The sequence below is a fragment of the Harmonia axyridis genome, chromosome 1 (genome assembly GCF_914767665.1).
Source record: "Harmonia axyridis chromosome 1, icHarAxyr1.1, whole genome shotgun sequence".
Taxonomy (NCBI): domain Eukaryota; kingdom Metazoa; phylum Arthropoda; class Insecta; order Coleoptera; family Coccinellidae; genus Harmonia; species Harmonia axyridis.
Window position 1 is genome coordinate 64721218 of NC_059501.1, and position 25167 is coordinate 64746384.

At 35.2% G+C, this 25167-nt stretch overlaps 2 protein-coding genes and 2 long non-coding RNA genes across 5 annotated transcripts; all 4 read left to right on the plus strand.

Moving 5' to 3' along the window:
• Positions 1-2099: 2099 nt before the first annotated feature.
• On the plus strand, positions 2100-18898 carry LOC123670864 (myeloid differentiation primary response protein MyD88-like). 2 transcript variants are annotated; one of them, XR_006746005.1, is made up of 5 exons: positions 2100-2245; positions 13551-15271; positions 15865-15930; positions 16324-16661; positions 16789-17220. XR_006746005.1 is itself a non-coding variant. In XM_045604440.1 (4 exons), exon 4 carries the CDS (start codon positions 17245-17247, stop codon positions 18505-18507), a length of 1263 nt encoding a protein of 420 aa, XP_045460396.1. In that variant the 5' UTR covers positions 14874-15271; positions 15865-15930; positions 16324-16661; positions 16789-17244; the 3' UTR covers positions 18508-18898. The 2 variants fall into 2 exon arrangements, 1 of the variants encoding a protein (XP_045460396.1); XM_045604440.1 differs by lacking the exon at positions 2100-2245 and having other exon boundaries at positions 14874-15271; positions 16789-18898.
• Positions 3427-4635, plus strand: LOC123670881. The gene is made up of 3 exons (XR_006746012.1): positions 3427-3488; positions 3543-3632; positions 3683-4635. It is a non-coding gene; the product is annotated as an uncharacterized LOC123670881 (long non-coding RNA).
• LOC123670882 lies at positions 10518-10834 on the plus strand. Its single transcript, XR_006746013.1, has 3 exons — positions 10518-10579; positions 10634-10723; positions 10774-10834. It is a non-coding gene; the product is annotated as an uncharacterized LOC123670882 (long non-coding RNA).
• Positions 18899-19551: 653 nt separating the features above from the next.
• Positions 19552-22225, plus strand: LOC123670875. The gene is made up of 2 exons (XM_045604450.1): positions 19552-20502; positions 21745-22225. The coding sequence occupies exon 1, from the start codon at positions 19670-19672 to the stop codon at positions 20480-20482; it is 813 nt and encodes a 270-aa protein (XP_045460406.1). The 5' UTR covers positions 19552-19669; the 3' UTR covers positions 20483-20502; positions 21745-22225.
• Positions 22226-25167: the final 2942 nt, after the last annotated feature.

Sequence of the window (25167 nt, forward strand, 5' to 3'; positions counted from 1 at the left end):
AATTTTTCTGTAGCATCAGTTGACCCAGGAATTTAGAAGAATAATTAATTTATTCTGGAAATTTCATCAACTTACCCCTCAAACAAAAATTTTCAAATTTTGCAGAATATCAATGATATCTTCAGAAATCGAATAAAAAATTCAATTTGAAATGCGAAAATCTTTTGAAAAAACCTGTTGTTCACTGTTTTTCTCCGAATTGAAAAAGATTTTTCCTTAAATGCGCCAATTAGGTTCATTGATACAATATTAGCTCAATCGTTCATACCGTATTTTATTTCCTACTTGCGTTTGGAAGGTAGTACTTTTCCAAATTCGTGCGGAAAAAAGCCCTGTTATTCACTTTCCGCACGCATATGCATGCGGAAATTGAATAGCAAGGGTTTTTTCCGCACGCAAATATTAAAGAGTCGCATCAATTATAAAATTTTGACATGTCTCTGCGTCAATCATAAAATTCAAACGGTTCTCTATGCGGCTGAGAGCGCTAAAATATAATTTCTTATAACGTCAGTCCGTATCAAGAGGAAAACTCTCCATAAAAGTGTTCCACTTACGCTAGTAGGAAAAATATTGTTCCTAACTCATGTGGAAAGTGCATTTTCCGCACTCGACAGCTTGACCTTGCAGTCTCTTGCGAAAACTATCACTTTCCACACTATTTCACAACAACTCTTGAAACATTTTTAGTGGCTTCTACAGATTTTTTCAGAATTTATTCTCATAGCAAAGTCCCATCACAAGATTTTTAACATAAATTTAGAATAGATATTCCAATTTGAACTTTCCATTATGTGATATGCTAATTCTGAAAGCAAATCTACAGGGTGATATTTTTTCTGGACCTGCGCTTGATTCTTTCCTCCAGAACATTTTTTGGTGAACCACTGGTAGTTTGGAAAAACAAAAAATTATTTGATGCAGTACTACACTTTTTGATTTCCTATAGATTTGTCGTAGGATCATTGAAAAATTGCAAATAATTCTCTCGTATCCTTCAAGGAAAATCCAAATTATTATAAAGATCCAGTAAATAAGCTGTGATGAACGAATTAATTATAAGCTTTTGTACCTATTAACTTACTCTGTAGCGAGAAATAATGAAAAATCTATAATTTGGTAGCGTTTGCGCAACCATGTTAATAGGACTTTTTTTTCTTAAAATTGTCCCAGGAATCTGTCATTTTAGATTAGAGATTTTTCGTGTTTATATAGAATAACCTTTTCAAGCGACTTGCAGGAATTAAAATAGATAGCATAACATAAAATTACATAAACGTCTGATAGGCCATCCCGGTGAATCACCCTGTAAGTTTAAGTTTTACTTCTACTAATTCATAGATAGTTTTCTTGAACTATAATGTGAGATTTCATGAAGAATCAATAGTCTATATTGTCCAAACTTCTTTCTGCAACCACAAAATTCCGCAGATTAATAACACATGTAAAAAAAATACAAAATACTGCAAGAGATCAGTGACGAAAGCGTTTTGCTAACTTATTTGTATTGTGATGGTGAAAAATATTGTATTTCAAATTGTAACAAAAATTACTTCTGTTTTTAAACGTGATATCGCAAATTCAATAGTAAAAACTTTAAATTTAATTATTGAGAAATCGAAAGAAAGGAAGTTAATTTTTAGGAAATCTTGTTCTTTTTCATCTTCAATTCAATTGCAAAATATTGGTGGAAGAATATTTTCATGCAGCTTCTTCTAATAATACAAACATGTTCATGACAGTTCATTAGTCATTCGAATAATATTGACAAATAACGGTCATTAAAATTTGAAAATAATTGGTCGTAGATAAAGGAGAGTGTACAAGTCAAAATAATAGCTATTTAACACTCACGAAAGTATTCATCCGAATATTAACTACCATTATTGAAATCTGCAAAAATCTGACTCAACAAACATGCCATAAGTAACCAATCAGAATCTTTCAAATAGACCCCACTGAGATGAAATTGTGGAGGGGACAAGGGTTATTTCTCCATATAAGTTGATCTTAGGCAAATACTCCGGCATTATTTTGTAACGAGTATAGGCTTAGAGTGTTTAAGTAAAAATCTAGTTAAAATGACTTCCTCAGGACTGTGGGAGACATCTTATCCGAAATAGAAAAGAGACCCTCACTCTGGTATGACTGGTATGAGGAGGAATCAGAGGAAACAAGCTTTCTATGGGACGAGAGGTGTCCAGAAAACTCAGTTGGAAAAGGCAGTTGGAAACCGAATTTTCGGGTAAGCAACTTTGAATTGTTTTTCATAAATTATTATAATGTCGTAGTGTCTGTCATTTAATCGTTGCGAGTGTCAAGACTGCAAAATAAAAATGGTGGATTCAAACTTTAATTTTTATTTCTCATTGATATCCTTATCAAATGTTGCTAGAATTAGTGACATTCGTTGAAAATATTACAATGTTGCAATGATTTATTATGATCCTACATTAGTGCGTATTAATATTAGTATAAATGGAAAATTGAAATTAATTAGAGAAGCACATAGGTACTCGAAGTCGTGTTCGTTCTCAGAGACAATTTCTGACAGTTATCAAAAAAATATGAATTCAAGTGTCTATATTATTTTACTTGCTAATCGACATCTAACTAACCTTCCAGTGCATTTTACGTTTGATTGTTTTATGATCAATATAAATTGATTAAATTCATTATTAATAAATCAAAACTGGGGAATATGCTTTTGTATTGTAATCATCACGAATTTTTCACAGTATCTTTATGAATTATTGTAGCTTCATAGCGGGTGTTGACATATTTTTAATTCACTTATCACGGTTTGGAAAAAAAAATTCCATGGAAATTAAATGACAATTGAAATTTTTAATGGAAAAAATTCTTCTAATATTTGTTTCGTTCAATTGTAGTATGAAAAATTTGAAATTGTTGGAGTAGAAGGAATTTTATTTAACAATTAATATTAAATTCAGTCAAAAAAGTCAACAATTAAATTGAATAGTGTAACGGTTATCTTTTACACATTTGAGATTTCGGTTGTTACTGCGCCCTCTGGAGTTTGATTGTTGATTCAACTCGGAATATTCCGTATTAATTTAAATTTGAATTTATTATGGAACAGTTATTTCCGGATAAGTGAGGTCGAATATCATTACCGTTGGGAAATAGTTTATAGTTTCTGGATTTCTTGTTTGTTTTCTTCTGTGTCGGAAGTTTTGTTTGACAACTGGTAGATTCTGTGGTTATGGATTGTCAAAATGGAGGTTATCGGCGATTTGAGATAGTTTTTGAAAGAGAGTTTTTTGGAAAGAAAATTTGCCTGATTGAAGAATATATGATCTAGAATCATCCTTATTATAGGCGATTATTTCTTCAATTTGGATAATTCCCTGTATGGTTTATGGTATTGTGAATAATTTTGGGAAATACGTTTTATACGTGATTATGAGAATTTTCTTCCACAAGGCCCATCTCTGGTATTGAAATTTACTCTGAAGATCTGAGAGGTATGATATAATTTCTATATCTTGAACTGTTGTCTGAGATTTCTATTTTAATAGGATTCGCTTCCCGGCGATTAGTTCGAATAACTGTGGAACTTACACGAAGAATAGCAAGAAGATCCTTTTCCCTCGAACAACAACTGAGAGGTATAGATTCCTTTTTATTTTGTGAACAATATCTTATAGTATTTTATTAGGGTCCTAGTGCCTGATTGGATTTGTAATCCTAGTGCCTGGATATTTTTGGCAATCCTAGTGCCTGGGTAACGTTGAGAATCCTAGTGCCTGGTTACGTTCTGGAGTCTGGTATATGGTATGGTTTGAGGTTATGGTACTTATTTTCTGGTAAATTTCTGGTGCAGCTCTGGTGGATGGTATTTTCTGATAGATAGTACAGTTCGAGTATATAGTATATTGCTGGCATATGGTGTACTTTGAGTAGATGGTATATTCTACGTATAGAGATCTCACCGTTAGATTTGCAGTCAACCTTCAATATTGATTTTGTATCAGGTAACCGGTGCTTGCACTGGCTTTAATGAGTATTGTACTGAGATTTAATTTTGGAAGTAACGATTTAGTGTACTGATAGTAAATCAGTCATTTGAATAGGAATTAACGGTTTTAATATAAATTTTCTATCCATTGATAGTAATATTGTAAATATATTGATCAAAGGTTGTTTCATGCTTATTATACACTGTCTCAATTGTAAACAGTTTGCGGTGAGGTGCACTTCACTAACTGGCCATTTATTTTAACAACTATAATACTTGTGTATCCCTTCAGGATTTGTGACTGGAATTTATTATTACTTTATTCAACCTACTATTTTATACCAGCCAGTTATTACAACCACTGTATTTGTATAGTCCTTCAGAATCTGTGGTTGAGGTCAATCTTCTTGTTTAACTTGGTTATTTTGTCTGGTTTATTATCTGGTTTAGTTGGAGTTTGTTGAACTCTGTTTACGTTTAGTTTTGGTACTGAAGTTTTAGGTTTAGCCTAAGCCAAGTGTGGCTGATATATATTCTATTTTGAGGATTAGTTTAGGCATTATAGGTTATAGGAAGCCCTTCTGGCATTTGTTGTTGATTATAGGTTATAGGAAGCCCTTCTGGCATTTGTTGTTGATTATAGTTTTAGGAAGCCCTTCTGGCTTAGTTAGTGTTAGGTTTTGGGAAGCCCTTCTGGCTCTTGGCAACTTTGAGAATTCTTTTTATTTTATTGTTTATTATCAACCACTGCATAAATTTTAATTTTATTAAACGTTTGACTTGAGTGATTTGTTTTATTGCTACTCTGGTAGAGGAGTACGCAATTTATTCTTAAGACAGGCATATCTCTACCTGGCGCCCAATATTACCTTCCATCTAATTTTGAAGAACTCACTCCCATCTTCACTGAGTGTAGTCGCGAGCCGAATTTAGCCTTGTGACCGGCTTACTCAAGGTCGACATGTCACAAATTGGCGCCCAACGTGGGGCCTAAGAGTCTATTCTATCTGACTTGCAGTGGTTGATCGGTCTTGTCGTTATTATTGATATTTTTCGTATTCCGTTAGTTTTCAAATCTACCTTGTTATCAATTTTTTCTGTAGTGTCGATTTCCGTTGTATTTATTGGCGCTGTCAATATTTTGTATTTTGAGGTTAGGTAAGATTGTGTTTTTAGTATTTTGTTAAGTATGGAGGGTCGAATGGACGTGAATCGTCTTGATAAAGATGAATTGAGTTATGAATTAGCTATTAGAGGTGTAGGTGACGTGAATACGGTTGCTGAGATGAGAAAGAGTCTTAGAGGTTATTTGAGGTTAGAAAAATCGGGAATTAAAACCAAGTATCCACCATATCCATATCGGTTCGAAGATGACTCAAAGGCGATAGAAAGCTCAATTGCATTCTTTGAAAGAGAATTATTAGAATTTTCGGGTGATGAGAAAAGTCCATCTTTTCTCAAGACATCTACACGCTTGGTACATTTATTTAAGCGAGCGGAAAGATCTCAAGCGCTCTCAGAAGAAGAACAGGTTCTCCGGTCAGGATATTTAGCTAAAATAATTGGATTAAAGGCGGAATTAGGTTCGCGAGCTAGGAAATTTCGGAGATTGTCGCTGCAAACTCAGTCACCTCTTGAGTTGAGCATGCTGATGGATAAAGCTGGTATATCTGATTCATCGTCGGAATCTGAGTCGGATGACGTCACAGTTAGTGATGTAGTTCACCGGACCACTAATACAGCTTCAGCTCCCCAATGTAAGGTACCTTCAGTATCTGTGGCCAAATGGAATATTACCAAATTCAGTGGAGATAATTCTAAATGCTCCCTGAGTTCTTTCCTTGAAAATGTTGAGGAATTATGTATTTCCCGGAACGTTACAGAGGAGCAGTTGTTTTTGTCTGCCAGCGATCTATTTGTGGGTAAGGCTCTTATCTGGTTCCGATCTGTCCGGTCCACCTTGTCAACGTGGTCTCAGCTGGTTGATGAACTGAGAAAACAGTTTCTCCCTCCCAATTATAACGAGAAACTTTTCGATGAGATTAAACGCCGAACACAGGGCCCTGATGAAAGCATCGGTTTGTATCTGGCAATGATGGACACTATGTTCAAGCGTCTTACTGTACCTGTCAATGAGGATGCTCGACTGAGAATCCTTCTTCGTAATATCTCACCCTTTTACCAGAGTCAGTTAGGTTTGACTAACATAACCTCGATTTCTCAACTGTTGGATATCGGAAGACAACTCGAGGCTCGCAAGGAATCCATCGAATCCTTCGTACCTCCTCCACGAAATAGGAGCTCTTTGATGGAACCTGATCTAGCATACGTATATGCAGAACAACCTTCTGCCTCTTCTGTTGATGTGAGTACTTCTGCTGATGTAAGTACCTCTCCGGCTGAGGTAAGTGCAGTATTGACTTGCTGGAATTGTAAGCAACCTGGTCATGCTGCTAAGGATTGTAAGATGACCAAAAATAAATACTGTTTCCGGTGTGGTCGTCCAGGTTCCACTGTTCGGACCTGCCCTAAGTGTAAGCCGTCGGAAAACTGAGGGGGAAGACCTCTAATGGCAGTATGTGTGCCTTCCCTCATTTCTCTGCCCGTGATCGTTTACCTTTACACCAAAAAGCTCTGTTGGATTATGTGTTGGCGCATGCGCAAAATGATGAACGTCCATATTTGTCGGTTTCTGTTTTTGATGTCGATTTGTTAGGTCTTTTAGATTCGGGTGCTTCATGCACGATTATTGGAGGTCCTGGATGGGCGATGTTGAAGAATTTAAATTTAAGTATTAATGTCGATAATGTTGTTTCTTGTAGAGTCGCTAATGGACAAAGTTGTTCGAGTATCGGTTCAGTGGATTTACCAATTAAGCTTGAAAATAAGGTTAAGATGATTTCCGCCTTAGTAGTTCCTGAGTTGCCGCACTCTTTAATCCTAGGCATTGATTTTTGGAGGAAGTTTGGTGTCGTACCGGATCTTCGTTGTGGGAAATGGGTATTTCAACGAGATGCTGATGTCTCTGTGGATGCGATTGCATCAGAGGAACACCTTACCCCTGAGCAATCTAGGATTTTGAATGAGGTTGTGCAGGAAGCTTTTCAGAAAATGGGTGATGAGTTAGGGTGTACTAAACTGGTGGAACATGAGATTAAAACCTCGTGTCGTCCCATTAAGCAGAGGTATTATCCTGTGAGTCCGGTAATGCAGGGTCATATTGATGCAGAGTTGGACAACTTACTGGAGCAGGGCATTGTTGAACCTTCGACCAGCCCCTGGTCATCCCCGATTCTTCTTGTTAAAAAGAAGGATGGCTCGTACCGATTCTGCGTTGATTACAGGAAATTGAATGCCGTCACAGAAAAAGATGCGTATCCTCTCCCCTATATTAATTCCACCTTGGATCGGCTCCGCAACGCCAAGTTCTTGTCCTCTATGGACATTAAGTCGGCTTATTTTCAAGTGCCCTTAGAAGCATCCTCTCGCCCTCTGACTGCTTTCACAGTACCCAATAGAGGTCTGTTTCAATTCCTCCGTCTGCCTATGGGACTGTCTAATAGTCCGGCTACCTTCCAGCGTTTGGTCGATAGAGTTCTTGGTCCGGATCTTGAACCATATGTTTTTGTCTATTTAGATGACATAATCATCATTACTGATACCTTCGAAAAGCATGTAGAGGTATTGAAGGAAGTCTTTAAACGACTCAAAGCGGCTAACTTAACGGTTTCAAAGAAAAAGTGCCATTTTTGTCGACCGGAACTCTTGTATTTAGGGTATGTAGTGGACTCAAAAGGTCTAAGAATGGATCCAGCGAAGGTTCAGGCTATTTTGAACATACCAGTCCCCACTTCTGTTTCGGAGGTTCGACGTATACTGGGTTTGGCTTCATGGTACCGGAGATTCGTACCAAACTTTGCGGATCTGACTGCTCCCTTAACGGAGCTACTCAAGAAAAATCGGTCCTTCAGATGGAGTTCCCAATGTGATGAGGCTTTGATTAAGTTGAAGGAATGTTTGATTAGCGCCCCTGTTTTGTCTTGTCCGGATTTTTCGAAATCGTTCACCATACAGTGTGATGCTTCCGGTTATGGGATTGGTGCTGTCTTGACTCAGCAACAAGAGGATGGAGAAAAGGTGATATGCTATCTTTCTAGGTCTTTAACCCGGTTAGAACGCAATTACACCACTACAGAACGTGAATGCCTTGCCGTTCTATGGGCGATAGAGAAACTGCGACCGTATATTGAGGGGTCACATTTCTCGGTTATCACCGATCACGCTAGTTTGCTCTGGCTGGATCGACTGAATTCACCTTCTGGAAGATTAGCCCGGTGGGCCATCAGACTTCAACAGTATGATTATACCATTATCCATCGTAAAGGTAAAGATAACATCGTACCGGATACTTTATCTAGGTCCGTACCTATCATCGATACTGTTGATACTCCTCAGAGTCATTCCTCGGATTTGTGGTATGACAAACTTCTAGGAAAAGTGACTCATGCCCCTCACCGGTTCCCATCCTGGCAAATTATTCAGGGTAAGCTTTTCAAAAATGTAACACCTCGAATTCCCGAACTAGCCTCTGATTCTGATTACTGGAGAGAAGTTGTTCCTCGTCCTCAAAGAAAATCTTTAATTAGGCAGGTCCATGAATCTTTACTACATGTAGGAGTTTTCAAAACCTATAGTAAGTTGGCACAACGGTATTACTGGCCAAAGATGCGGTATGACGTGGCTTCGTTTATTCGCTGCTGCAGAACCTGTCATGCCATCAAACCGAGCCAGGAGAAGCCTTCTGGCCTCATGCTCTCCAAACAGGTCTCAATTTCTCGACCATTCGAGATTCTGTCTGCGGATTTGGTTGGTCCTTTACCTCGGTCTCGCTCCGGTAACCAGTATATTTTCGTCGTCGCGGATTGTTTCAGCAAGTTCCCTCTTCTTTTTCCACTGCGTACGGCTACCGCGTCAGCCATTGTAAAGATACTGGATACACATGTCTTTCCTGTCTTTGGGTGTCCCAATTCCATCATAGTCGATAATGGCGTACAATTTCGTTCTAAAGAATTTGTTAAATTCTTACAATCTTATAATGTCATCATTCAGTATACCGCACTATATCATCCCCAAGCTAATCCGGTCGAAAGAATTAATAGGGTTATAAAAACCATGTTGAGGTCCTACCTGTCAGAAGATCAGAGAGGTTGGGATAGACAGCTAAACCAGGTAGGGTTAGCTATTCGTTCCTCAAAGCACGAAGTCACCGGATACTCTCCAAATTTTATTGTTTTTGGAAGGGAAGTTTCCGGTAAGGGTGAAAATGCTTGTCCTGATCAGATTAGTTTCGACAGGTCTGCCTTGACTAAGGACCGGGAAAAAGCTTTCGAGAGAATATATGGTGACGTTAAGATTAAGTTAGCGAGAGCGTACGAGGCCAATAGTCGAACTTACAACCTTCGACGTCGGGATGTCCAATACACTGTTAACCAGTTGGTGTGGAGAAGAAATCAGGTGCTTTCGGACGCCGCGAAATATTTCACAGCTAAGCTGGCACCGAAGTATGTTGGACCTTTCGTGATTTCAGCGCGGGTATCCCCTTGGACTTATGAACTGCAGGGTGAGGACGGTAAATACCAGGGAGTTTGGCATATAAAGGACTTAAAAGCTCATCCACCGGATCAACTGACTGATGAACACTTGTCGGACTAATTTTGGCTGTTTTGTTTTCGCTTGGGTTAAAGGATGGTTAACCCTTGCCTTGAGCATAAATTTACTAGGGTGGTCACTACCCCCATCTAGTGGTTGACATAAGCTTAACATCTTTTGTATCGTCAGATCCACGATAGCAACAGGCTATATTATCCATCTCCGTTTCACTTTGGAGATATTGGACTTTTGAAGTTAATTCAAGTGTGACAATTCTGGTTTTAGTTTCGTATTCGGTATTGAAGTTTTGCTGGTGTCGTTTTCTTTAGGACTTATTGAGGTATTGTCGTTGTTTGGTTTACCGTATTTGGCTTTGTGAAGTTACTGGCAGAAAAAAATTTCACCCTTCTGGTAAATTTTTTTTTTTAAAGTAAGGGGGGATTTGTAACGGTTATATTTTACACATTTGAGATTTCGGTTGTTACTGCGCCCTCTGGAGTTTGATTGTTGATTCAACTCGGAATATTCCGTATTAATTTAAATTTGAATTTATTATGGAACAGTTATTTCCGGATAAGTGAGGTCGAATATCATTACCGTTGGGAAATAGTTTATAGTTTCTGGATTTCTTGTTTGTTTTCTTCTGTGTCGGAAGTTTTGTTTGACAACTGGTAGATTCTGTGGTTATGGATTGTCAAAATGGAGGTTATCGGCGATTTGAGATAGTTTTTGAAAGAGAGTTTTTTGGAAAGAAAATTTGCCTGATTGAAGAATATATGATCTAGAATCATCCTTATTATAGGCGATTATTTCTTCAATTTGGATAATTCCCTGTATGGTTTATGGTATTGTGAATAATTTTGGGAAATACGTTTTATACGTGATTATGAGAATTTTCTTCCACAAGGCCCATCTCTGGTATTGAAATTTACTCTGAAGATCTGAGAGGTATGATATAATTTCTATATCTTGAACTGTTGTCTGAGATTTCTATTTTAATAGGATTCGCTTCCCGGCGATTAGTTCGAATAACTGTGGAACTTACACGAAGAATAGCAAGAAGATCCTTTTCCCTCGAACAACAACTGAGAGGTATAGATTCCTTTTTATTTTGTGAACAATATCTTATAGTATTTTATTAGGGTCCTAGTGCCTGATTGGATTTGTAATCCTAGTGCCTGGATATTTTTGGCAATCCTAGTGCCTGGGTAACGTTGAGAATCCTAGTGCCTGAGTAACGTTGAGAATCCTAGTGCCTGGAGTCTGGTATATGGTATGGTTTGAGGTTATGGTACTTATTTTCTGGTAAATTTCTGGTGCAGTTCTGGTGGATGGTATTTTCTGATAGATAGTACAGTTCGAGTATATAGTATATTGCTGGCATATGGTGTACTTTGAGTTGATGGTATATTCTACGTATAGAGATCTCACCGTTAGATTTGCAGTCAACCTTCAATATTGATTTTGTATCAGGTAACCGGTGCTTGCACTGGCTTTAATGAGTATCGTACTGAGATTTAATTTTGGAAGTAACGATTTAGTGTACTGATAGTAAATCAGTCATTTGAATAGGAATTAACGGTTTTAATATAAATTTTCTATCCATTGATAGTAATATTGTAAATATATTGATCAAAGGTTGTTTCATGCTTATTATACACTGTCTCAATTGTAAACAGTTTGCGGTGAGGTGCACTTCACTAACTGGCCATTTATTTTAACAACTATAATACTTGTGTATCCCTTCAGGATTTGTGACTGGAATTTATTATTACTTTATTCAACCTACTATTTTATACCAGCCAGTTATTACAACCACTGTATTTGTATAGTCCTTCAGAATCTGTGGTTGAGGTCAATCTTCTTGTTTAACTTGGTTATTTTGTCTGGTTTATTATCTGGTTTAGTTGGAGTTTGTTGAACTCTGTTTACGTTTAGTTTTGGTACTGAAGTTTTAGGTTTAGCCTAAGCCAAGTGTGGCTGATATATATTCTATTTTGAGGATTAGTTTAGGCATTATAGGTTATAGGAAGCCCTTCTGGCATTTGTTGTTGATTATAGGTTATAGGAAGCCCTTCTGGCATTTGTTGTTGATTATAGTTTTAGGAAGCCCTTCTGGCTTAGTTAGTGTTAGGTTTTGGGAAGCCCTTCTGGCTCTTGGCAACTTTGAGAATTCTTTTTATTTTATTGTTTATTATCAACCACTGCATAAATTTTAATTTTATTAAACGTTTGACTTGAGTGATTTGTTTTATTGCTACTCTGGTAGAGGAGTACGCAATTTATTCTTAAGACAGGCATATCTCTACCTGGCGCCCAATATTACCTTCCATCTAATTTTGAAGAACTCACTCCCATCTTCACTGAGTGTAGTCGCGAGCCGAATTTAGCCTTGTGACCGGCTTACTCAAGGTCGACACGTCACAATAGCTACCACTAAGATGCATAGAATACCTGGTGTGTTTACTGATTCGATTTTGTTTCAGACTTTTTGAGAGACCCACCTGTTGCTTTGGTGTGCTGCTTCACCAGAGTTCTGTAAGGGGGCACTCTTCAAAAACTTTCGAATTTCCGCTATCTGCCAGGTGCCGTTTAAAAAGGAAACACTGATTTTAGACACTGCAAACATTCACAATAAATTACAATTCAGTTCATATAGAATATAAAATATTATTGTTCTATACTCAAATTTCACGACAAGAGCACAGAAATGGGGGATACTGGGGGTAATTACACGGTGTTCCTAAATTGGAGATACAAATGAAAATGACAGATTTTCGGATCATTTCAAGAAAAAAAGTCCTATAATATGAGTCCCCATACATTTTGTTTTGAGAAACATGTGTTAAAGTTTAAGTTTTTTCTCGTATAACCTTCTCTTCACAAGATATTCAATTTCAATTGGCCATAGATATTCCAGGGTGAAATTTTTTCTGGAAGGATGCCTGCTTCCTTCCTTCAAAACTATATTTTGGTGAATGGTTGTTAGTTTGGAAAAATGTAGAAAAAAACTCTGGTCCAGTGCTACACTTTTTGGTTTTTTATAGTTTTGTCGTATCTGATATCGATTTCGAGAAAAAAACTCTAGTAATCCTCAGGAAAATCCAAATTATTATAAAGATCCAGCTAGTGAGCTCTAATGAATGCATTAATTATAAGTTTTGGTATTTATTTACCCAATCTGTTGTGAAGATTAATAAATATATTTAATAAACTGTACGACACACTAGAAACAACCTGTATATTGAATGCAAAGCGTTTGTGGGCTCATATTCATGAAACTTTTTTCCTCAAAATTATCCAAGTAATTTCTCATTTTCCTTCATAACTCTTGTTTGAGAACACCCAGTATAAGTTAAGAACAACCGAATTAGTAACAACAAAAATTATTTCGAGTAATTTGGTTCAAACTTCTTTTTCTAACATTACAGATATGAATAAAAGTTATCATCAAAAATTTTTTTTCGATTATCCCTCCCCAAGAAAAAAAGATCTACGCCCTTGGTTCACAAGAGTCGAGAATTGAGAGAAATGTCAAATGTAAACGATGTATGCGCCATCTGAAACAGACCGCGATCTCTCGAAATCAAGTAGGTATAAATCTGAAAAATCTCCCGTTTTGTCTGAAAGTTTTACAAGTATAAGTAGACACACCAGGTTTTCTATGCATCTTAGCTACCACTATAAATGTGCCACTGGCTTCTTCAGTCCTCTAAATTAGAAGGAAATACCGAAACTAACTACTTCATAAAATGACAAACATGTAAAGAAAGATATTTTTGCTTCATTACCCAAATAATGAACAAATCTAGCCGAAAATTTATAGTCTTTCCTAGATTTCAAAGAAAATTGAATTAAATTTTAGAATATGTTCATGCATAATTGTTTATGTTAATTTCAATGAATTTTTATATTCCAGGTTTTCAACTCAAACTCTTTTGGGTAGCATTGAGGGAAAATTTCAATAAATTCAAAGCTCACATAGAGGAGAGCATCCTTTATCAAGAACTTGATAATTACCCAGTACCGGAAGATCACTTTCCATTCGCCCTCGATTTCCTCGATGACAAATATCGACAATTTAAACAAAAAATATTCAATGGGTTCGATGAACATGGTGAACCCATTTATATTGAGAGTGATGGTCTATCTCAAACGGATGATGAGGATAGTAATACCGAGTGGATCGATTATTCCAGCTCTACTTTTATTCCTAGCCATGCAAAGGTTGGGAATGTCATCATTGACCTCACAAAGAGTACTTTAAATGACCTCCATCAGCTCCTTGAAAGAGAAGATCTCAGTAAAAATAGAACGGATTACTCTGAAATCCTAGAAGCAGTAGAAAATCTCATAGAGACGGAAAATTTGCAAAATGACAACCTGGGAAATGGCGGCTGCATATCATCATGTGAAAATAACAACCCCGAAATGGTTGATGTAAACAATGAAAATATGAACTATGTTGTTATGAATCTCAAATGGATAGAAATGCTTGATTGTGTTAGTCAACAAGCTCCTCTTGCACCAGAACTTGCAGCTCGCATTCTAACTGAAGAGCAAAAACGGGAAAACGAAAAGAAGAACAACAAAAAACTCCCCCAATTTAAGCCAGAAGATGATCCAGTGTTGAATGATTTCAAGAGAGAAACAATTTTTCATAGACAGGCACAGAGTACAGTATTAGAAGCATTCCCTCGAATAAAATCACTAGGAATACCAACAATGAGACCTGATGATTATTTCGCAGAAATGGCAAAGTCAGATGATCAAATGCAGAAAATAAGAACTGCATTAATGAAAAAGCAGGCCCAACAGAAACAAAGTGAAAGGGTTAAGGAACTGAGACAACAGAAGAAGGAAGGCAAGAGAATACAAACTGAGAAAAAACTACAACAACTCAAAGAACGAAAAGAAATGCTTGAGGAAGTTAAGAAAGTGAGAAAAGGTGTAAGGAAAGACTTGGACTTCTTAAATAACAAAAAGAAAGGCCCCTCAAAGGGAACCTTAGAAAAGAGAAAACTCAAGGATAAGAAATTTGGTTTTGGAGGTAAAAAAAGAGGACTAAAAACCAATACAAAGGACAGTAGTTCAGACTTCAGTGAATATAGATACAAAAATAATAAACAAGGTAAAAATAAGCAGCAAAGTAAAAATAAGCAGCAAGGTAAAAACAAGAGACTAGGAAAAAGTAGAAGGAAACAATCTAAAAAATAATAATTATTATTATGTTTGAGAAATTTTCTGAGATTGGGCATCATTGACAAGTCACAAGGCTTGAAGAATACTTATCTATGGTTAATAGTTGGTTAGTTGAACAACAATAATCTGCTATAATATTTATGGGAGATGAAATTGAGGTTGGAAACATAGTGGATATAACGTTTAGTGGAGGACGCCCAGTGGAAAACGCTTATGAGGTACAAGAAATTCCTGATTCTTTAGAAATTCCAGTCGAATTACCTGATCCGTTAGAAATTCAAGACCCTCCTGCTGAAAATCATATAGAATATGTGGAACTCCCCATCGAAATACCAGAAACAGCGAATGAACTACAGAAACGAGAAAATATGTGGCAGATGGTCTCGAGTTCGCTGAAAAGAAAAAGAGCTGAAGAAAAAAATACGCCTAACAAGAAATGTATGTATATATTAAGATAGAATGTCAGTAAAATTGCAAAAGAGCGTTTGATAAAACACTGCCTCTACGTAATCGTCGGAAACTATTCATCAATGACGGTTCATTTTGATATCATAGACGTCATTTTGACCTACGGGAATTTATTGATATATTGATGCGTCATTCTAAAGACCATAGAACTATTGTTTATAAACAATCGAATGTGATTAATTATTACATCATTATTGTCTGGCAGTTTATGTATGGATGAAAAAAGTCTTTATCATTAATATCCGAATGATTATTTTAAATACCCACGCTGAATTATTTTTTCGATATTCGGCTTGAATATTTTATATTTCTGATAAATTTAAAAAAACCTGCAATTATTAATTTATACGAACATGTTATTTGTTGAATTGCTTGAATTCGATATCACTGAAATATTGAATAACTGATTTTCATGATTTCCTTGGATTTTGTTTGGTTGTGATAATCATATCCTTGTGATATATAAAATGACGCCAAAAATTAAATATTGCAAAAATATTGCGGGTACCATTTTCACTAATGACTGCTTTATTTCAAAACCTAATACGTTTCCATATTTCTAGGTTATCCATCTCCAGCTATAAAAAAGTGTCTGTTTCCTGAAATGTTGTGAAACTCACACAAAAAAGGTAAGTTCAATGACTAAAAAGGTTTGTCAAAAACTTGACATATGGATTTTGTGATTAATTTCGAATTTAACTACTGATTCATTTTCAACCGTTCTAGATAATGAGATATATTATCCAAAACGAATTCATTATATCATTTTTTTTTTTTTTTTAAGTAGAATCTCTAAAAGTGCTCATTCATTACCAGTTCTTGGGAACTAGCCAAGTTAATAGAAGGCCTGAAAAAGTTTGACAAATATGTATTAAATATTAACGAATGAAAATGGAGCAAAGAATAACATCTTAATTTTGAATTAGACTCACAATTCATAGAATAAAGTATACTTCTTGAACAACTTTATCTCTTTTATAAATATTTCAAACTATTCCTCATTATGACTTATTGCATTTAAGGTTATATTAACAAGAAGAACAAACCTTTGAGAACTGCGGATTCTTCACTCACATTTTATAGATGAAGAAACGTGTGCCGTACATGTTAAAGAACAACATCCCGAAAAAGAAAGGTTTACACTGTAGCAAATGTCCAAGGATTTTTTATGATATATCCAGATTAGAAAAACATCTGCTGTCACACAAAGATGAATCGTTAATGAATAATGTGCATGATCAGACGACCAACAGATATAAAAACATTGGTAAATTATCAGATCAGCAATTTTCATGTCAAGAGTGTGGAAAAAGATTTGCTACCAGAAGTTCTCAGCAAATACATATGAGGATACATACAGGTGAATAAATTTAATTCAGGAATGAGTTTTTACGGTGTAAAACACGAGGGGATGGTTTTGTAAACATTTAGCAAAATTTCATTCAGACCATTTCAAAAATGGATTAATATTTCGATATAATTTTCAGGCGAACGTCGTTATGGGTGCAGTTTTTGTCACAAAGCTTTCACAGATGGGGGTACTCTCAGAAAACACGAAAGGATTCATACTGGCGAGAAACCTTATGCATGCGTCATTTGTCCCAAAGCTTTCAATCAGAGGGTTGTCTTAAGGGAGCACATCAGATCGCACCATTCGGGCCCTGATCCAAGTTGTTCTGATAGTATGACGCCGTTTCGTTGTACCATCTGCTCGGACCATCTGTACCATCTGCTCGGACCAAATCCAAAATAAGCAATCAAGAGATGTCAGAAGCTAGGTACGATTTTAATAAAATTCTGTTACAATTCTCCATGTTCGAAGAATTCATTTGAAAGACATCTTCGTTTTATCACACATTGCCATTATATCAAAAACAATGAAGAATTGAGACAGATTACCGTTTGCAATTAATTTATTTGAAAAAACGTATCATGGAGAAGATATGGAAGAGCATCTGAAATCATCCCATCCTGTAAGCATCTTGAGACATGAAACGATGGAGCTACTTTCAGCGATGTTAAATCCACCTAAATTATTTAACACAAGTGAAGGTCTTAGTAGGAATTGGAAAGGATTTGCTGAATTATGTTCCATTCAGTCGTATTTGATATCCAATTGGGAATTTTGTGATGATCCTACAAAGGAAGTGTTCAAAATATGGCAATCAAAAGGAGATGTAGCTACTATAGAGAAGATGATTACCTTTTTGGAGGAAATAGATCGAGGGGACGTTATAGAAGATGTCAGCAGTCTCATAGCCAAAGACATTGAGTTCCATCTACAGCATCCAAAAGAACACAAAAAACAGTCTCCTCTTTACCAAGGCCTGGACAGTTCTATCTTAACGGTAGATGACTTAGAATACATTGGAAAGAATATGGAACTCATCCAGTATGATGCCTTCATTCTATTCGCAGACGATGACATTGATTTTGCCACCGAAGTCATCGAAACAATGGAAAAACAGTATAAACTGAAGTTCTGTGTCAAGGACTACTTGATTGGGGGTCTCTTTGAGCATGAAGCAATAATTCGACTAATTTCTCAACGTTGCGAAAAACTTATAGTTATATTATCACCTAGTTTCTTCAAGAGTCCTATGAACAAGTTCTTCCTGAACTTCACACAAGCTCTAAGTCTGGAACAGAGAAAAATAATACCTTGCTTGTATAAAGCATGTCCTGTGATGCCACCGGAGATCAGGTGCTATTTCATGCTGGATTATACAAAACAGAGGGGAGTGCTTTATAACTTTTGGGACAAACTGTATGAATCCATAAAAACTAAAAAGGCGCCAGCTAATGCATCAAACAGGGTGGTAAGAAGAGATCAACCTCCAAGACAGCTGATAATAAAAAATAACTCGCAAAGAGATACCGAATTCAGACTGAGAGCCCCAAGTGTTAACGTAAAATCCAACAGTCTCGTAGACCTAAGCAAAACTGACGCTGATCATATTCTACCGGAGGTAAATCTGATACCAAGTACCAGCGCAAACAGTTTGGGTATCAGTTTCTGCGAACCTGAAAAAAAAATAAAGCCGAAAAAGACTAATTGGCTGAAGAAGTTGTTTCCTAAGAACAGCAAAAATTATGAAAATTGCAATCAGCAACACATCAAAGCAAATGGTGAAGTTGAGGGTAACAGGGAGAAGAAGAAGCTGTGGAGTAAGTGTGTGAAAAGGAAACCAGTAGCTGCCACATAGGGAACAGGGTTTTTTAGGTACAAAGACATCATACCAAGTGCCTAGATACCGTACTGTGCCAGTTTTCAATAACTTCGCCATCCTGCTATCAATTTAGTGTTCATAGTTAATTCGAGGATTTCTTTCTTGTTTATTTTCCAAGAAAGTAAACTTAAACTAGCTTTGTGATTATCACAATGAAACAATGGTTTTTCTCATACTTGGAAAATCAAGTTTTTGGATTTCTTACATCAATCTATCTTTGAATGTCTAGTTGGGATGTTCTTGAGAATATTTGTTTGTTGAACGATTTTTCTATGACTATGAGTAGTTTTCTCTCATCTTTGTTTTATTTTTGTTACGGGTTTTCTCAGCATAGTTGTTATTGTCAAAACCAATGAAGCTTGATTTTCCAATTCTAGTGTTGTATTCGTTTAAACTCACTAGTTATCTTCTTGAACTAGGTTTTGATAGGATATTTCGTGGACCAATTATGAAATCAACTGAATTTTGATGGAATTGTTTGTAACAAGGAACCATTTTATGAAACTTTTAAAAATCAATTTTTTCATATCAAAATATGGCAATTGAAAAACTGTTGATGTTTGGATTGTTCAATCAATGTAACATTATCAATTATAAAGGAAAGATATTTTCATAATATTTTAGGTAATATTTTAGTGAAAAATTTTTTCTCCAAATGAATAAAATATCTGATTTTTTATTATTCGCTAATGATGGATATTGTGGAGTGGATTGATTTTTGAAGCTTGATCTTATTTATGCTTATTCGATAATGATATATAAGTACAAAGTTATTGCACAATTTTGCTCTTGTTATACTTCATCTATTGTCATCTATTTCTCATCATGACATGTTCTCCGAATCCCAGGATTTAATAGTGTATGTGATTCATCATTGCGATATAAATACTGCAATGAAAAGAAAACCCAAAGCCGGTCCCAGAAAATACGATCGCAGATCCAAATTGAAAAGCCAAAAGGTTCAAGAACAAGATGACTATGACTTTCAAGAGGAGAACGAAGAAGATGAGCATCATCAGCAAAGCGGGACAATGCCCAACTATGAAATAGACATGGATATTAACCAGCCGCAGGACATGAGAAACACTCTTTCGGAGCATGATTCTGTGGAATATGAGGACATGTATGTCTATCAGAAATGTCACATTCTTCAACGCCAATTTTAGAATTGCCTGAAATGGAAAATAGAGAAGAATTGCGAGATAATACCTCAGTCGTTACTTCAAGGGCGAAAATGATACATACTGAAAAAAAAAACCGAAGAAGATTAATCCAGTTGAAACTAGAGGAAGGAAAAATAAAAAAAAATATTGTGAGAGAATTTTTGGAAGGTGTCAGACCAAGAACGAAAAATGTCACTTATCCTGTTCAAGAACACAGCAAGCCATCAATAGCAACTTTTCCTCCCAGGAATTCTCGAAAAAGAAGGAAAAACCCAATATTTCAGGAAGAACTTTATTCTGACCATACTGAAAGTTTGGATGATTTAGAAGAACAAATTAAAGATGATGTTCCAGAAAAAAGGACTAGAAGAATATCTTTGAGAAAATCAAATATTAACATTGGTGATGCAGAAATTACTGAAAAAACAAGAAAGTTGAAAGAAGAACAGAGTATTGGTGAATTTAGCTTCAAACAAGAATTTGAACAGTGTGAACAACAAATTGTATATGAAACACCTGATTTATATGAAATTCCTGAATTTCATTCAGAAACAATAGTTAAAGATGAAGCTTCGGAATATGCAAATATAATTAGTCCTTCGAAACCGGAAGATAAGAGAGATGTTGAAGTTTGGGATTATAGTGTGGAGCATGAAATTATCGATCCTCTTCTGGAATTAGCAGAAATATCTATGCAACATGCTAAAAGCGTTAATAAATGCGATATGTGTAACTCTGAATTTTTGGAAAAATCGCAATTAATAAGTCATGTCCATATACATATCTGATAATATACAATCTACATCATCTTCTGAAAGAAGCTAGGAGCAACATCAGATCGCACCATTCGGGCCCTGATCCAAGTTGTTCTGATAGTATGACGCCGTTTCGTAGTACCATCTGCTCGGACATGTTCTCCGAATCCCAGGATTTAATAGTGCATGTGACTCATCATTGCGATATAAATACTGCAATGAAACGAAAACCCAAAGCCGGTCCCAGAAAATACGTTCGCAGATCCAAATTGAAAAGCCAAAAGGTTCAAGAACAAGATGACTATGACTTTCAAGAGGAGAACGAAGAAGATGAGCATCATCAGCAAAGCGGGACAATGCCTAACTATGAAATAGACATGGATATTAACCAGCCGCAGGACATGAGAAACACCCTTTCGGAGCATGATTCTGTGGAATATGAGGACATGTATGTCGATCAAGAAATGTCACATTCTTCAACGCCAATTTTAGAATTGCCTGAAATGGAAAATAGAGAAGAATTGCGAGATAATACCTCAGTCGTTACTTCAAGGGCGAAAATGATACATACTGAAAAAAAAACCGAAGAAGATTAATCCAGTTGAAACTAGAGGAAGGAAAAATAAAAAAAATATTGTGAGAGAATTTTTGGAAGGTGTCAGACCAAGAACGAAAAATGTCACTTATCCTGTTCAAGAACACAGCAAGCCATCAATAGCAACTTTTCCTCCCAGGAATTCTCGAAAAAGGAGGAAAAACCCAAGATTTCAGGAAGAACTTTATTCTGACCATACTGAAAGTTTGGATGATTTAGAAGAACAAATTAAAGATAATGTTCCAGAAAAAAGGACTAGAAGAATATCTTTGAGAAAATCAAATATTAACATTGGTGATGCAGAAATTACTGAAAAAACAAGAAAGTTGAAAGAAGAACAGAGTATTGGTGAATTTAGCTTCAAACAAGAATTTGAACAGTGTGAACAACAAATTGTATATGAAACACCTGATTTATATGAAATTCCTGAATTTCATTCAGAAACAATAGTTAAAGATGAAGCTTCGGAATATGCAAATATAATTAGTCCTTCGAAACCGGAAGATAAGAGAGATGTTGAAGTTCGGGATTATAATGTGGAGCAAGAAATTATCGATCCTCTTCTGGAATTAGCAGAAATATCTATGCAACATGCTAAAAGCGTTAATAAATGCGATATGTGTAACTCTGAATTTTTGGAAAAATCGCAATTAATAAGTCATGTCCATATACATATCTGATAATATACAATCTACATCATCTTCTGAAAGAAGCTAGGAGCAATGGAAAAAATCACAAATCAACAGAAACAAGTTGATTGTTGGAGTGTAGGAGGAGGTTTGAGTCAACGGAGCTAAGGACTCCATTGGCAGATGAAGTATGGAGTTTTAGGACGGAAACTTTGTGAAGGATATTCTGAAGAAGTTCAATTACATTACAATAAACTTAATTTTTTTTCCTACCTTCACCTTCCCTTCGCAAGATATTCATCTTGGATTTGACAATTTTCCAATTTGAAGTTTTCATCACGTGATATGCTAAATTTGAATGCAAGTCTACTGGGAGATATTTTTTCTGGAACAATGCCCGCATCTCTTGTTATGAACTCTTTTTTGGTGGACCACTGGTAGTTTAGAAAAATGTAAAAAGAAATTTGGTCCAGTACTATAATTTTTGGTTTCTTGTAGTTTTGTCGTATCTGCTACCGATTTTGGGAAAAGTTTCGAACAATTTTCTACACCTTTTCCCATTGTTAAATAGAAAATCAAAGTACAATTTCAGAGAAGGAAACATATATTTCAGAATAGGAATGTTTTTTAAATCAACCAAGAAATCTGTCATTTTCATTTGTACCTCCAATTCAGGAACACTCTTTAATATATTTATTGTGAATTTCAAGAAGGTTATCTTATTTATGGTCATACCATACTCACCATGCACAAGGGTTCCTTCCATGGAAATGTGTAGTTGCACTTTTAATTTCAGTGCATGGTTGCTTCATTAAAAAACCTCTTTTATCTCACCTGGTGGTTCGTGATGTGAATTATGAGATAGGTGTAATTTATGTTGAATAAATTTATTATTATTGTTCATCAATACTTTTTAGGCAATTTATATACAATAATTCCATTTTTATGTTGCCAATCGGTGTTAAAAAAAATTATTAAAGAAATTTTATGTCTTGTAAGTTTGAAGTATATGAATTAATTAATATTGAATGAATACTTTTTAGGCCAATTATATAAATAATTTCATTTTTATATTGCCATTCGGTGTTTGATAATTATTAAACCAATTTTATTTCATGTATGTATAATACTTTATTAATTTGCTTTTAAAGGATTTTAAACTTTTTGAATATTGCATTTTTTGAGCCAGAAATTTATCCATATTTTATATACCATTGCATAACTTCAGAATATCTCCTCTATTTTTCAATGATGAAATATGTAATCAAAGTTTGAAATATAATTATATTTTAATTTAATATCTCTTTTCTTATAACTTTTGAACAAATTACTGATTATCACCCCCTTCATATCTTCACTTATATACGGAGCGATTCCTTACTATGGTAAGAAAATTCAGAATGATTCATTAGGTCGTTTTAAGAAAAAAAGTTCTAAGAACATTGTCCAGAATTGCTTTGTTTCCTAGTTAAGTTGATAGTTTGAAAGAAACGTAGACCAAGACCATAAAATTGTATTTTTAGTTGCTCAATCAAAAAAGAGACAGTGGCGTACTTTTTTCCTCAATATTGCTGGCTGTTGATGGCAATTTAGTTTGGGCTGAATGAGCTCCTTATTAATTAAAATAACTTTACCAAATTTCAACCGAATCGGTTCAAAAATATTTACGATATATAATAAATACCTACCGTTTTTTTCAAACTTCAACGTCCTGTATCTCTGAAAAGAAGCCCGGACGTATGTTCATAGAACCTTTTTTCTTGAAACGACCCATCGAATCAACCCTGAAGTTTCGAATTGCAGATTCGTATTCGCAGACCGCAGTGGTCGAATTTCCTTCAACCGCATTTATCCAAACTCCTGCTCAGAAGAAATAGATAGCCGATAACGATTTTTAGCAGGAAAAGTTATCCAAGCATTGATAGAAAAATGTATTATTCTGGCTTGACCATGCGGATTGAGACAACACCCCAGAATTATTCTTAGAAAACTTGTATTATACAGGGTGAGTCTTTGACTTGTACATATATTTTAACCGAAGATTCCTGAGGTCAAAAGAAACACTTTTTTCCTTTATAGTTTTTTCCGATTCGGCCCGGTTACAAAGATACAGGCTGTTGAAAATCGATAAAAAAAATGTGATTTTCGGCTATATCTCGTAAATGGTTTTATTGAAGGAAATGATTTTTGGAATATAGCTTTTCCTTGATGTGATACATCTTCTCCGAACACAAGATTCCCTGCAAATCTTTCAGTTTCTTCATTATGAACATTACATCACATAAAAATACCAGAAATTCAAAGAACCCAACTCTTAAAAGTAATTTGAACGTTCGTTGAACAATATTTGGCTAATTTGAAAAATAAAAGTATTCCTCATATTTTCTCCTACAAAGCACCGTTTTCGAGTAACTTGATCTTAAAAAAAAAAATTATCTGTGAAATTCGAAAAATTGGGTACTTTGGCTAAATGCAACTCTGTTCTGTTGTGGAAAAAAAACCACAGAAATGAATATTTACTATGTCATTGCTCAGATTTTAGAATTGAAGTACTAGCCAACTTAGTTTGAAAATGAAGTTATTTGAATAAGCTCACCTCAATTCCTTTATTTGATTACAAATTACTGAGCTTTGGCACAGCTCTGATAATAAGAAGATACTTCATTAAAATCAACATTCTATTTTGAAAAGTCCAGATCACCCATAAAGACCGTGTTTGAAAAAGTTTTGACAAAATAGTCCCATTATAATGACAACAATCAATATCCCACTAAAGACTGCTGCTATCGAACAATACTGTATTCTTCTTCTTATCATTCAAACTCACATCGAAACATACCACTAAGTACATACTAGACAAATTTTCATGTGATTGAGATTAAATACTTTTATTCTTTTGCTATTCCATAAATTCATCCTAGAGCATATGATTGACATACTTCCAAGAGTGCCATAATTGTTTTAATATGAAAACAAATAGGTGAGTTGAAAGAAACAGGATATTCAATTGTATATTGAATACTTCTCATTTATTTTCAATGGCAAAATCAAGTAGAATCAAGTAGTAGAGTTGGCTATAATGTAGGTACATATTATAGAACAAATTTGATTACAAGTGGAGTCTAACATTTTCCATTGATTACAGAGCCATAAAACTTCATTTCCATATTTTCACACTGATGGCTCCAAAAATATTGAAGCAGATCATTATTTTTATTTTTATGAGATAGTTGGAACAAATCAAATGCTTCATTTCATAAAGGAATTACTTTCTATCAGAATGCACACTTATTTATTTTGTATCCACACAATTATTTTGGAAATTGTTTTTAAATTTCTTGAAAATATGTATGGAACTTCAATATTCTGTTAGGTTTCTTCAAATCTTCGATGATTTTCATTTTATGGAAATATAATATCAAATATCATAATAACAATAACAGTGTAAGCTGTAAATGAATATTTTAGGTAAGAACATAGATTATTCGAACTGC

Excerpts from the sequence above, each read along its gene's own strand:
- LOC123670864 (XM_045604440.1), top strand. The coding sequence starts at position 17,245 with ATGGAAGAGCATCTGAAATCATCCCATCCTGTAAGCATCTTGAGACAT.
- LOC123670875 (XM_045604450.1), top strand. The coding sequence starts at position 19,670 with ATGTCACATTCTTCAACGCCAATTTTAGAATTGCCTGAAATGGAAAAT.